Source organism: Myotis yumanensis, unplaced genomic scaffold (genome assembly GCF_028538775.1).
Source record: "Myotis yumanensis isolate MYYU_CA2020_CCGP unplaced genomic scaffold, mMyoYum1.0.hap1 SCAF_7, whole genome shotgun sequence".
NCBI classification, from domain to species: domain Eukaryota; kingdom Metazoa; phylum Chordata; class Mammalia; order Chiroptera; family Vespertilionidae; genus Myotis; species Myotis yumanensis.
The window spans coordinates 38185717-38200097 of record NW_027223758.1 but is presented as its reverse complement, the minus strand read 5'-3'; the positions used below and the strand labels follow the sequence as shown (position 1 = coordinate 38200097).

Sequence of the window (14381 nt, the reverse complement as noted above, 5' to 3'; positions counted from 1 at the left end):
CCTGGGGCCTAGTCCTTATCCGGTGGGTAGGAAAAAGGGGGAGAGGGGAGGGAATAAGACATTCCCCGTGGACACAGATGATGGGGTGGTGAGGGCCTGGGTGCAGGGGAGGATGGCAGCGGCTGGAAGAGGTTTATGGGGGAAAGAGGAGGACCTATGTAATACTTTCAATAATAATGATAAAAAATAAAAAAATAAAAAGACAGTCCCCGCCTGATCCCTCACCTTCCCACCTGTGGCCAGAAGAGAAAGCAGTGAGCTACCCTGAGCTACCCTTTTATATCCCAACTGCTGTTCACCAGCTGTGTGACCTCGGGCTCCTGGCCACACCTGTCTGAGTCTCAGGACCCTCTTTTTGGGCCCTAATCTTTGTGCTGCCCGGGTTGGTATGTGGGTCAGGATTGTGGCAGCTTCGGAACCTAAGTTATGCCCATTTGGGTGCTCACATACTGGTCAAAGAGGCCTAAGCAGGCAAGTGTCCTGAGGCCTGGGCATGGCCCATGGGAGAGGGCAGGGTGAGGCCAGGGCAGGTCGAGTAAGGAGGACAGGAAGGTGTCCCTTGCCCCACGGTGGGGAGCACCCAGGGCAAGGTGTCCGAGGTTAGTGCTCCCCCAAAGAAGCTGCTAGAATGTGGGCGGGAGAAAGGGGCAGTTCAGGGAGCAACCCACAGGGGCCTGACTCCTGGAGACTCAGACACCAGGGCTGGGCTTGCGACAGTCAGACCTGAGACCCCAGTGGGCTTCCTCAGATCCAGGGCCACAGAGCGCCCAGGATTCTCGGGCTCAGGGCACAGGGCATGAGGATCTGGGGAACAGGAGCTCCAGGCCTGCTGCGAAGCCCCGGCCCAGCCAGCCCTGGCCAAACCCCAGCCACAAATGTGCTCCTCCTTAAGCTCCATCTCCCCCCGCAGCGCAGCCACAGGTTATATTCAGAAAGTTCCTCACTCATAAGAGGAGGTGGGGGTTTAGGGCAGGGGGCAGGGGGCAGGGGGCAAGGGGCAGGGGGCAGGGAGATTAAACAATAATGCACCCTAAGCAATAACAATGGAAGGACATGTAGGGTGGTCCCTGGGTGGGGTATGAGACCTGAACACCCTACCTTCCGATAAGCCCCCAACTGGGATCCCTTTATCTCTCCTCTTCCTCTAATGCCAGCCCTGAACTCTGCCACCACCAGACTTCCCAGGCGAAGGAGAGGCTGAGAATTGTGCATGCGGAGGGACTCTCGATTCACCCCCACCCTCCAATCAGGGCACCTTAGTGCCACCGAGGGCTTCCCATGGACGGGGCTCCAACACTGCCAGCCCTCCTGACAGCCTCAGGGCTGGCCAAACACCCTCCCCCCCAGCCCAACCCAGAAGGCAGGAAAAAGGAAGGGAAGAGGTGGACAAAGAAGGAGCGAGGGCTGCTCTCTGGGTGAAAGATGCAGAATCCGTTTCCAGAGCCTCTCCTCCTGCCACACCTTTGCTCAAACTGTGACCCCAGCCCGAGAAGCCCTTCCCACTGTTGCTGGTTGAGATGCCCCCGAGTCCTTCAAAGCCTCTAACCCTTGCATCCCGCCCTGCACTTCCTTTCCCTCCTCCTGGCTCCTCTGCACCTCCCCAGCAAGGGCCCTGGGTCACGCCTACCCTCCCAGCTCTGCCACCGCTAGCTGTGTGACCTCGAGCAAGTCATTTCACCTCTCTGGGCCTCAGTTTCCTCATCTGTAAAATGGAGCAAATATGAGTTTCCACTTGCAAGGACTGCAGTGATGTATAAATAAAACAATGCAGCTCAAAGCGCCCAGCACAGAAACCTGGCTCACACACAAAGCACACGAAACAGTGCTGTTTCATTACTGTTCATCCATCTGGTCCACCTGCCCGGAGGGGTACCCCCAGTGTGCTGAGCAACAGGTGACAGGGGAACCCAGAAACGTGGCGAACCCGAGCAGCCCTCAAGGTGCTCCCAGCTTGGGGGGAGGCAGATCCAAACAGCTGGAACCGAGAGAACTGGGGTGACACTAGGAACTGGACACACAAGGGGTGGAAAGTTGGGAAAGCCCCTCCCCCAGGGAGAGACGCTTGAGTCAGGGAGAGAGCCGCTGCCCAGGCTCCAACCCTGGCTTTGCTATTTGGTAGCTGTGTGACTGTGGGCAAGGGCCTTCACATCTCTGAGCCTCCGTTTCCTCGTTTGCAAAATGGAGACATCCCCTCCCCCCATCACTACAGCCCTGGCGGGACTGCAGCTGAGCAAATTTGAGGACGTGGGTCTAAAATGCCTGGCCCGGCACCTGGCACCTCTTTTCCCTCTTGCCCCTCAGAGAAGGCAGTCTTCAGCTGGATCTTGAGGGATGAATAGGAGTTTGCCAGGCAGAGATGGGACAAAGGGCATTTCAGGCAGAAGGAACAGCATGCACCAGGGCAGGGAGGCATGGACAAGCAAGACACACCCGAAGAGGGTGGAGATATCCAATCTCCTTAGCCAGGCCTTCGGGGACACTCAGGGGTCAATTCTACCCTGTCCTCTGGAACCTTCTTGCCCTTCCACAGCTCCCTCCAGCGCGGCACCTCCCACAGCTGCCCCTCAGTGAGGGACTGCCTTCCACCACCTCCACTTGCCACTCGACTTCACTGTTCTTCCTCCAAAGACCTGGAAGCTCCCAGACCCTGTGGTCACCACCAGAGGGGGACACACAGCAGAAGCCCAAACGCCTGGGCTGACCCATCCTCTGCCTGCCACTCTGCCTGGACTGGGGCTGGCTCCTGGCTACCCTCTGGCTCCAGGAAGGCATGGACAAGGCCTTCTCCACCCAGGCCTCAATGGGCCCAGCCCTGAGCCATGCATGCAGCTGGCACTCAGTATGGGCTGATGGATCAGAATGAGGAGTGGGTGAGTTGGGAGGGTGGATGGGAGGAGGGGTGGTGGAGAGTGACAGGGGTGATGGGAGGACTCTCCCCATTCTCAGCCTGGGGTTGAGGTTGGGACCTGGCCAAACTGGCTGGGGGTGAGGACGCAAGCTGGGGAGCTGGAAGCGGGCAGCCAAGGGGGCCAGAGACCACAGGCAGGGACACAGCCACATGCAGACAGCAGCCCCACCCCCACCAGCAATGCACCCCACCCAGCCCGCCCATGAAGTATGTACACACCTGACATCCACCTTCCTCCTAAGGGCCAGCGAGAAAAAAGCAGAGAGAGGGAGAAGCTGAGAGGGCTGGGGGAAGCAAGTGCGGGCCAGGAATGGGGTGGGGAGGTCCCAGGCTGCGGGGGGAGGGGGACAGCAAGCGCTGCCAAGGGCAGCAATGCAGCAGGTGCAGTCTCTGCCCTGCCCTGTCAGCTCTCCTGCATGAGCAAACCCATCCCAAGCCCACCCTGAGGCCTCCACCGCCCCTCCCTGGGCATATGGCCCTAAGGCTGCACGGCGCCCCCATGACAGGAGTAGCACCTCACTCCCACTGCACTCTAGGCAGGGAAAGAAGAGGAGGGGACAGGAGGAGGAGGACCCCACCCCATGGCTGGAGCCCCATCCACCCCTCACTGGTTCTTTCCTCCCTGCTCCCTGCTCCCCTGCCCACAGAGGCCCCAGCGTCTGGCATGGGCCCCCATAGGCCAGCTTGGCTCTAGGATAGCTTACCCCAAGGATGGAGTCCCTGGAGGTAAACCAGACATCCACCAGGGAGTCCTGCCCTCCACACCCTATACTATCATCTCATCCACATGCCCAGTCTGACCTTCTCCCACTGTGTGCCCAATATGGGTTCCCCACTCCTCCCAAGGCAGGCTCCTCCCCCTACAGTGGGACACGCTGACTTATCCTAACTTATCCGGCTGCCCCGGGCCCGCCAGCCCTAGGTCACTAATGGGGGCACCTCTGTGGGCATGATCTCCACTGTTAAGCCCTTTTTGTAGTCCTGGGTCCTGGGCCCAGTTCTGCCATGACCACATGCCCCCCTGCAGAGTCTGGGATCTGGGGTTCTGGGGTACTGTGCCCTGTTGACAAGTTACTGAACCCAGATCTCTGTCCCGGAGCCCCAACCACCACCACTTGCCTCATTATCACTCCCACAGGCCCCAGGATGGTTTCCTGGGCCTCCACAGCCCCAGCGCTCAGCTCTGCCTGCTGCCCAACATGCTGCCCTCTGAGCCTGGGATGCTCAGAAGTGGTTCTGGCCCAAGGCAGGCCCAAGGGATGGGATGTCCAAGGACGACAGGGAAGGGAGGCACTCACGTGTTGTTGACAATCTGCAGCCGCTCCCCTTTCTTGAAGGATAGATCAGTCTCTGTCCGGGACTCATAGTCGTAGAGGGCCACAAAGGTGGTCACTCCACCTGCAGAGAGGGTTGGGCGTATCAGAACGGCAGGGGCCATGGACAGGGAGAGGTGTGCACAAAAGGGCCCTGTACCCCAGGGGCGTGGAGGCTGGTCTCCCACATGCCATCAGAGCCCAGCCCAGAGTCACGGTCACATTCAGATCTGCGTCCATGTGCCCAGGCACCCCTGGGAGGGCGTGCAGAAGGCACGCCTCTCTTCCTGTCTGTGTCCCACTGGGCTCTGGGTGATGCTAGGCATTTGTTTGGTGTCTATCTTCTCCATAGAACCAGCAGCCCCTACTAACAGGCATCTTTGTTTTGTTCCCAGAACCTGACACATAGTAGGTGCTCAAGAAACAACTGTGGGATGAATGAACCAGTGAATGAAGGAAATGGCACCAGGGGAGGTTGCTCTATTTCTCTCTCCGGGTTCTTCTATGTGTCTGGGGAGAGCTTGGTGGCAGGTAACTTTCCCCTCAAAGAGGCCCTCTCTGTCCCCCATTTTAATTACAACCTCTACCTCTCCATCCTCCAAAATGCCCTCCCTGCCCCTTCTGTCCTTCTCACCAGTCACCACCTTCTAACATGCCGCACCATTTACACATCTTGCTTTGTTTCTCTCCCCTACGGGGATTATGTCTGCATTACACACTGCAGGGTCCCCAGACCAGAAGAATCCGAGCACGCAGTAGAGGTGCCACAAATATTTCTTGAACACATGAATGGGTGCGCATGTGGGTCTGTTTGTCTCACTTGGACGTGTGTCTGTGCCTGAGGAATCCATGAGTGTCCATGTGTCTTGTGTGCTTTTGTGTTCTCACTGCATGTGTGTGCACTTGTGCCTCCATGGGTCTGTGGGTAGCTGCAAATTCGTTTCTTCAGTATGTGTCTGTGTCCTGTGTGTGTCTTTGAAGGGCTTTGACCACACGTGTGTGTCTTCACCTGAGAGCAGGAGGTTATTTGTATGTACGTGTGTGTATATTTGTGTACATCTGCATTGGGGGTGTGTCTGTGCCTAGGGAGTGCAATCCATGTGTGTTCTATGCGTGAGGTGTGCGTGTCTATGATGGAGTCTCCAGCTTAGCACATGTACATGTCTTTAAATGGTTTCTTTGAATGAGTTGCTGACTTGGTGTGTGTAACCATGAGTGTGTGGCTCCGTTTGAGTGTGTTGGGTGAGAGTACAAGTGCTTGCAAGTGTCATGTGTCTCTCAGGACGACATCTGTCTCTAAGCATCCCCGTCTTTGCTGTTATACCCCACAGCGCCAGAAGAGGGCGCAGGGGCACATCTCAGCATGAGGAGGGCCTCTGAAGAGGAGCTTTGATTTTTCCTCCCAACCCTCCTGGCCCCTTGACCACACACTAGCCACCTATCCCGACCCATCTCTGGGCTGACCAGGGCAAAGGGCTCCCTGGTCCTTAGTTTCGCCCTACAGTCCTATATCTTTAGACCCCTTTATGCTCTGCGTCTGATGGATTGTGCACCACACTTCCCACCCACAGCCTCTAGGAAACTCCCAGGAGTCCCCAAGGCTAAGTAACCCATAGACACTTCCCCTTTTGTGAGCAAAAGAAACAGCAGCCCAGAGAGGGGGTGTTGCTGCCCCAGGACACACAGCCCTCCTGGCAGAGCAGCCTGGCCCGGCCAGGAAGGGCAGAGGCATCCTGGAACATATGCCCCCAGGTCCACTGACCAGCCAGCGGCCCCGCCCTCTGCGGGGAGGTGACTGTGTCCGAGGAGTTGAAGCCTCCAAACAGCTTGGGCTCGGCGGTGGCAGGGGAGAAGGCCGTGTTGGGGCCACGGTGGCCGTCAGCAGAGGCCGGCTTGCTGGGTGTCTGTGAGGTGGGGAAGGCACCCCCGCCGCCGCCACCATGGGTGTTCTCAGCAGGCTCCAGGCTGCGGCGCCGCTGGCTGGCATCCTTGGGCTTGCTCTTGTTGCTGCCCATGGTCCTGGCTGGAGAAGAGAGAGGACCCTGGAGTGAAGGAGGGACCCTGGGAGCAGGCAGGGCTGTCTGGGCCCCTTAGACAGCGTCCACCCTAACCCATTCTACAGATGGGGAATCTGAGGCCCACGAGGGGTACTAGCCTCCTGAGGTAAGTCAGCCTTTCAGAGCCCCCATTTCTTCATCTGTAAAATGGGAATGATGTCACCCAGAAAGGGCTTCCTTGGTACAGGATCAAGCATAGAAGAAACCTCGTCATCAGAAGCCCTAACCTCTTCCACATTCTCCTGAGTCACTGTTTCTGTCCCTCGTGGGCAGGGACAGTATCTAAGTCATGTCTATGCCCCAGGCACTCAGCACATAGGAGAGGGCTCATTGAGGGTTTGTTGAGTGAATACATGACTGACTGAAATTGTCTGATCCAGGGGGAAAGGTGCTAAAAGTTGCAATCAACTCAGGCAGCTGAAAGGAGAGATGGCTGGGAGCTCATCCCAGCCACAGGGACTTTGCACATGCTGTTCCCTCTGCCTAAATGCTCTCCTCTGACCATTTCACCAGAGTAACTCATGCCTCCCTCAGTTCTTAGTTCGTAAGTCACTTCCCTAGGAAACGTTCCTCAAATTCTTTCACTGGTCTAAGTTAATGTGACTTTAATGTGACTTTGTGCCTCTCCTTGGTAACATGTGGCCCAGTAATCACTTAATTTGTATTTGTGTGATTATATTATTATTACTGTCATGGACTTTAGTCTGTCTAGTTCACTGCTATGCTCCCAGTACCTAGCAAAGTGTAGCACACAGTAGGTGCTCAATAAACAGCTGAATGAAAGAGATTTCTGAGCCAGAAATCTGGCAGGTCAAAACTTCCCAGTGATGCCCATGGCCCTGACACACCCTTCTGCCTCCCACTTCCCCATTCTCAGGTCCTGGCTGGCCCCCACTCCCCACCATCATGGCCACCCCTCCCTGCTCCCTCATCTTGGCAGCCCTGATGGGTCATCACCTCACCTGGTGGAAGGCAGGGGCTGTCCCAGAGGACCTGGGAAGCAGCCTGGGGTCTCAGCAAACACCAGGTGTGGAGTCAGGGGTCGCAGACTACAGGCCCTGCTTCACTTCTTCCCACTCAGTGACCTTAAGCAAGTCACTTCCCCTCTCAGGTCCTCAGCATCCTCATCTGAAAAGCAGGGATAAAGCAAACTCTCAGGGCTGCTGTGAGGGCATGATCAGAGAGAAACCACCATGACTGACTTGTGGGTCATGATTTATCAGCTCTGCCTCTGGTAGACAAAGCTGAGAGCTCCCCAGACCTGAACATTCCTTCTAGCCCCTCAAAGCCTTTCTGAGCGAGAACAATGCTGGGTAGGGCAAGATGGTAGAGTGGGCTCTAAAGCCAGACTCCGCAGCTCAGATCCTGGCTCTGTCCCTAATCAGTTGCATGACCTCAGGTAAGCAACTTAACTCCTCTCTGTGCCCAGTTTCTTCATCTGGAAATGGTGGGCCATTGTGATAACTGAGCGAGGCAAGCCAGAGTGCTGGGAACACAGCCGGTCAGCCTGCACATCAGCTCTCACTGATCTGTGTGACTCTGGACACACCAGCCAGGTGGTTCCGACTGTTCTCTAGGGCATGCTGCAGGCCCTGGAATTAGTCCTGAATTTCCTCTGGGAACCTATGGATGGAGAAAAGTCCCTTTAATTGGTGGGGGCCTCGGACAAGCCTGTTAGCACTGAGAGCTGAGTCCAGCTGTGTGACCCCAGTCCCTATGTGAACCTCAGCCGGTCCCTACACACTCTGGGCCTCAGCCTGCTCTGCTGCACAATGGAGGTGTGGCCTGCATGCTCCCTGGGGTCCATCCAGCTCAGAGAATGTGGGGCTGGGGAGGCCCTAGGGAGACCTGCTTAACAGCCCAAAGAATCACCAGGGCCTCCTGAGGGACCAATAGGCCTGGGGACAGGAATGGCCAATTTCTATGGCAACCCAATCCATTGAGGTCATGGTGCCCATCAGCACTCATATAGTCGGTGTCCCGTGGGACCTACTGACCTGATTACCCACATTCCCAGGCTTGATGGAGGCTGAGCCCCAACCACGGTACCTCCAACCCACTTGCTCCCTGGTCCAGCCTTCACAGCATCAACTATGCAGGAGGCTGTCAGTCACTACAGCAGGACAAAGAGATGAACTGGCCAGGCCCTGCCTCAGAGACTGCATGCCCTCACAGAGCACTTGTTTGTGGCACTTTGAGAGGAAATGAAAATTGTAAAAATATATTTTTAAAAAGTTTTTAAATGAAGAACTTTCTAAGATCCCAAACTTTCTTTACAATAAACCGAATGATGAAAAGTGAGCCTCCTGTCACGGGAGGTAACCAAGAACGGGAGATAGGGTACTTGGCTAATGTGCTATGGAGTGAGAGGGAGAGCCAGCGCTGGACCTTGGAAGCTCTTCCAGCACCAAGAGGATGTACGTCCCCTCTTGGGAGGGGGTGAAGGAAAAGACAGCTCCTGGCCCTAAGTCTTACACTAGCCAAGAAGACCGCTCCCCACTGGGGCACTCAGAAAAGCACAAGACAGCCTTCAAGAACAGGCCACGGTGGCTCAGGGCCTCTGACTACAGTGTTTGCTGGTTTCTGGGGTTTGGTGTTTTGTGGGGGGTTTTTGGTCCTTGTGGTTGGTTCTAATTATACAAGTAAATATATATATTTGTGGACAGGAGGCAGGTCGAGGTTAAGAGCCAGAGTCCTGGATTAGACTACTTGTGTTTGAGTCTAAGCTCTACCACCCTGGCGTGGGACCCTGTGCCTCAGTTTCCTCCTCTGTCAGTTGGGTATAACAAAGGTACCACATCATAGGGCTGCTGGGAGAATCAGTGAGGGGAGTGCATGGAGCACACACTCCCTTCTGGCACCATATGACTGTAGGACTGTGGACTGGGATCCTTGTGGCGCCCTGGCCATAGCTCCCTGCAGGCAGGACCAGGGCAGATCCATCTCCCTATCCCCGGTGACCAGGAGGCCTGGCTCCTACAAGGTGCTCTGGAAATATCTGCAGAATAGACAAAAGACTAAAGAGCACAGACACAGGGTTTGCATCCTGCTTTGTTCCTGCGATTTCATGCAGAGACCAAGTATCATTCTGCAATATTCAAACCCTCCTGGACCTTGTACTGGGCCCTGAACTAAGCCCCCGGCAAGTATTGACGCATCGAATCCCCATGATAATCTAGGAGGCAGATGTTAACAGTGTCCCTATTTTACTGATGAGGAAACTGAGGCACAGAGAGGTGGAGGAACTTGCCTGAGGTCACACAATGAGGGTGAGAATGACAATGGAAAGAAGTGGGGGTAGGAAAACACAGCAGGCAGGCAGGAATCCAGGGCTGCTCAGGGTGGAGGAGCTCATGGGACCCACCTCCTGCCCTCGGGACCTCTCTCACCGAACAGCCAGACGCCTCGGCAGATGGGGCCAGGAGCGGGGAAGGCAGTCCAGCCTCACTCCTAGAGAAAGCTGGAAGTTCCAGGCTTCTTACAAAGCAGAGTGAGCTTGAGGAAGGACAGGCACCTTTAGGGGGTGTCTAGTCCCTGCAGGGCTGCCACCATGCTTGTGAGCTTGGGAGGGACAGCCCTCTTGGCCTCAGTCTCCTTTCTCCAGGCAGGACCCTGTTTCAGGGCCCAAACACCAAGTCACCATGACTTGTCCATTTGAGAATGGCCAACCCTCCCCCCTACACACACACACATCTCTCCCACCACTTACACACGCCAAGGCAGAAATAGTAAGGGGAAGTGGTAAAGGCTCTGTACTGGGGTGCCTGAGGTTCCCAGAGGAAGGTGGCCCCTTTCCTTTGGGGAGCCGCTCCCGACCACAGGCTCCAGACAGAGGGCCTGAGCTATCACTACCCATGAGAGATGCCAGAATGCGGCCCGGCTCAGTGCCCCCAACACTTCATGCTCAGCGCGTTCCAACCTGATCTGGCATCTCTCCCTGAGGCTGCCCCGCCCCATGTCACTGTCAGGGCTGGTTTCCCATCCTCCCTCCAATCTTTCTCAAAGGCATCCCCTTCCCACCCTATCTCCACTCCCTCAGGTCAGGCCCGTCATCCTGGCCAGGGCAGCAGGATGGGCCCTCCAGTGCACCGAGGCATCTCTATAGACCACACAGACATGTCCACAGAGTTGGTGCTGTCACCCTCACCCACAGACCCTACAGAGGGAGCCACTGGTTCTCACCTCCTGGCTTTTGCATGAGCTGTGCCCCCCTTCAGGCACACAAATGCTCGTAACATCCAGAAGAGTCCAGAAAAAACTGGTGTTCATTCTCCTTCTTTCCCGACTCTGAATAATATCACCTCCACCACCTTCTAAGGGTGGAGGGGAGGCCAGGAGCTTAGGAGTGGAGAATAAGGACTCAGTCAGACCTGGGTTCAAATCCTGCCTTACTAGCTAAATGTTCTTGGACAAGTTACTTCACCTCTCAGTTTCCTTACCTTTAAAACTAGAGGCCCGATGCATGGATTCGTGCACTGGTGGGGTCCCTCACCCTGGCCTGCACCCTCTCACAATCCGAGATCCCTCGGGGGATGTAGTAGTGCACGAAGCTGTGAACCAGACGGCCAGGGAGGAGCTCGAGCCCAGGCTGGGCACCACACCGCTCCCACTCATCCCAGCCCCACTGCACCTGCCTCTACCGCTGCTCGGTAGCACTGCCCCTGAGGCAGGAGAGGCTCGCGCCGCCACAGCTGCACTTGCCCGCCATGATCCCGGCATCTGGCACACCCGTCAGTCAGCTGAGCAGCGCTCCCACTGTGGGAGCGCACTGGCCGGTTGTTTGGTTGTTCAGTCGTTCAGTCGCTTAGGCTTTTATATATATAGACTAGAGGCCCAGTGCATGAATTCATGCACAGGTGGGGTCTGGCTGGCCTGCCCCAATCAGTGCCCACAGGGCCGGGCCCGCCGGGGGGAGGGGATGCGGGAGGTTGGCCAGCCAGCCCTGCCCCCTGGTCAAACTCCCGGTTGAGGGGACAATTTGCATATTACCCTTTTATTATATAGGATAGGATGGGAATAATAAGAAAGCTAACATCTGAGAATGAAGTGAGAGAGTCCATGTGAAGGGCACAGAATAAGTGTTTGATTAACAGCACACAGTGTTGTTTTTATCATTACAGGCAATAAGAGGAGCAATGCAAAGGAAGCAGGAGTTAGGTGGCAGGGCCTGAGTGCTGAGATCCTCATAAGCAGTTGATACTCAATTATCCTGATAGCACGACGAAGTAGGGACTATTACTGTACCCACTTTATAGATGGAACTAAGGTTCAGAAAAGCCACACAAGTGAGTGCAGCAGAGCTGGGATGTTGGAGGTTCAAGAGAGTCATCAAGACGCACCTCTGATGGCCCAGGCATTGTGCTGACAACCCCACTCCCCTAGGCACACACCACCGCCCCCCCCCCCAAGCCTCTGACTCACCATCCATAACTCTGCACTCTCCAGGGAGGAAGAAGCAATATGGAGGAGTCAAAAATACAGGCCTGTAACCAGAATACCAGGTTCAGATGCCAGACTGCCACTTCCTAGCCATTCAGCCTCAAGGGGGCCTCAGTTTACCCCTTACCAAAAATGGGAATCAAGGTAATTGTTCCTAGGTAACTGGGCTTGTTGTGGGGGAAACATGAGATAATACTTCTAAAGTGCCTGGTACATAAGAAGTGTTCAATGAGTATTAGCTATTATGATCATTACATTTCAGACCCTTGCTCTCTTTTATAATCACTCTTACAATTAAGCAAAGGCTTCCAAAATTCCTACTCTGAGTCAAGCCTTGTGTCTGGCCCTGGAAGGATTGTCTGGTGGAGTTGAGTAGGAGCCCAGGCCTACAAAAGCTATTTCATAGGGCAAGAGTCCAGGAGAGACAAGCATGTCCACTAGTCAACCTTCCTTTAAGACACTTGCCAATGCAATGAGCTAAGAAAAAGAAATAGAAGAAATAAAATGGAATTAGAAAAGAGAAGATGAGTATCACCATTTTCAGATGTTATCAATGTAGATCTGGGAAACCCAAAAGAATCTGCTGCAAAACTATTAAACAAAAAGCGAATTAAGGTAACTGGTAGGAAATTAAAAGGAAATATCAAAAAATCAACACTGTATCTATATACCAACAGCAATCAGAAAATTTTTTTAAAAATTTTTTGCTTAATACTCACCTGAGGATATTTTTTCCACTGATTTTTAGAAAGAGTGGAAGGGAGGGGGAGAGACAGAGAGAAACATCAATGCAACAGAGACACATCCATTGGTTGCCTCCCACACACACCGACCAGGGCCAGGGATTGAGCCTGCAACTGAGGTACATGCCCTTGATCAGAATCAAACTCACAACCCTTCAGTCTGTGGGCCAATGCTCTAACCACTGAACCAAACAAGCTAGGGCAGAAAATAAAATTTTTTTAAAGCCTAGCATTATAAAAATATCAATTCTTCCTAAGTTAATCTAAAAATTGAATGTGATACCAATAAAACTCCAACAGGATTTTCTTTTAGCTAAAGAAGTCAATTTTAAAGTGTATATGTAAATGTGTATGAGTAGCTAGGAAAATCCTAGAAAGAAGAGTAATGAGAGGGGAAATTGCCCAACCAGACAGTAAAAATTACTATAAAATCATAGTACTTAACACTGTGTGATACCAGCACAAAAATAGACAAATAAATGAAACAGAATAGTGTCCCAAAACTGTCCCCAAACATACAGAAATTTAATAAATAATGAAAGTGGCATTTCATACCAGTGAGAAAAAGATAGACTATATTTAAGATAGAATTGGGACTAAGGATTTGCCATCAGGAAACAAAGTTGGATCTCAATCTCATTCCATATGCCTATAAATTCCAGATCAATCAGCTCGGAATCACACAAAACCAAAACCATAAAGCTCTAAAAAGGGGAGGGGAGAATACATTTTCTTATATCCGAATGGGAAAAGCATCTCTAAACATGGCACAAAACCTAAGAATCAGTCTTCAAATGCTAACTCAATCCACATAAAAATCTAAAATGTCTGCATAGCCCTAACTGGTGTGGCTCGGTTGCTTGGGCAGCGTCCTGGTACTGAAAGGCTGCAAGTTCTATTTTGGGTCAGGTCACATGCCCGGGGTGTGGGCTCGATCCCCGGTAGGGGGCTGCAGGAGGCAGCGATTGATGCTCATCGATGTTTTTCTCCCTCTCCCTTCCTCTCTCTCTCTCTAAAAAATATATGTGTATATATATATGTGTGTGTGTGTGTATATACATATATATATATATATATATATATACAAAATCTTTTTACAAAATATGACTTTGTGAAATGTCTTTTTTTAATAAAATAAAATGTCTGCATAACTCAATAAACATCACAAACAAATTCAAAAGAACACAAACGAGGAGGAATATTAGTAACTCATGATGAGCTCCCACAAAATAAGAAAAGTAACCACAGATAGCAAAGCAAATGGCTCTTAAACATATGACAAGGTGCTCAACTACACTTATAAGATTAATGCAATGAAAACTACACAAGCTACCCAGCCACAGCAGACTATACATTCTTCTCAAGTGCACATGGAACATTCTCCAGGATAGGCTATATGTTAAATTATAAAACAAGCCTTAATAAATTCAGGAGTGAAATAATACAAAGTATGCTTCTGACTACAATGAAAGGAATAAGAAATCATTGACAGAGAGAAATTTGGGAAATTACATATATGTGAAAATTAATAATTCCTCAATAACCAATGAATCAAAGGAGAAGTCACCAAAAAAAAGTAGAAAATACTTTGAAATGAATGAAAATGAAGAAACAACTTATCAAAATGTATAGGGTGCAGTAAAGGAGAACTTAAAGGGAAATTTAGAGCTGTAAAGGCCTGTATTAAAAAAGGAAAAATCAGTCACCTAACCTTCCACCTTAAGACCTTGGCAAACAAAGAGCAAATGAACCCTAAAGCAAGTAAAAGGAAGGAAATAAAGATTAGAGCAGAAAAATTAATGAAATAGAAAAAAAATAGAGAAAATCAACAAAACCAAAAGTTGGTTCTTTGAAAAGATCAACAAAATTGACAAACCTTTATCTAGACTGACAAAGAGAAAAAGAGAGAAGATTCAAATTA

The 14381-nt window shown here is 52.3% G+C and overlaps 1 protein-coding gene across 5 annotated transcripts in view; it reads right to left on the bottom strand.

Moving 5' to 3' along the window:
• Positions 1 to 14381, bottom strand: part of SRC (SRC proto-oncogene, non-receptor tyrosine kinase) — a 51904-nt gene that overhangs the window by 13583 nt on the left and 23940 nt on the right. For 2 of the 5 annotated variants that reach the window (XM_070420287.1, XM_070420290.1), the window contains exons 3-6: positions 7241 to 7406; positions 5984 to 6244; positions 4207 to 4306; positions 3128 to 3145 (exon numbers count right to left, since the gene is read on the bottom strand). In XM_070420287.1, the coding sequence (XP_070276388.1) occupies positions 3128 to 3145; positions 4207 to 4306; positions 5984 to 6236 (371 nt within the window). In that variant the 5' untranslated portion in view covers positions 6237 to 6244; positions 7241 to 7406. Of the gene's footprint in view, positions 1 to 3127; positions 3146 to 4206; positions 4307 to 5983; positions 6245 to 7240; positions 7407 to 10460; positions 10617 to 10717; positions 10807 to 11699; positions 11762 to 14381 lie in introns of those variants that run through there. The other 3 variants (XM_070420289.1, XM_070420288.1, XM_070420291.1) reach the window with 3 other exon arrangements.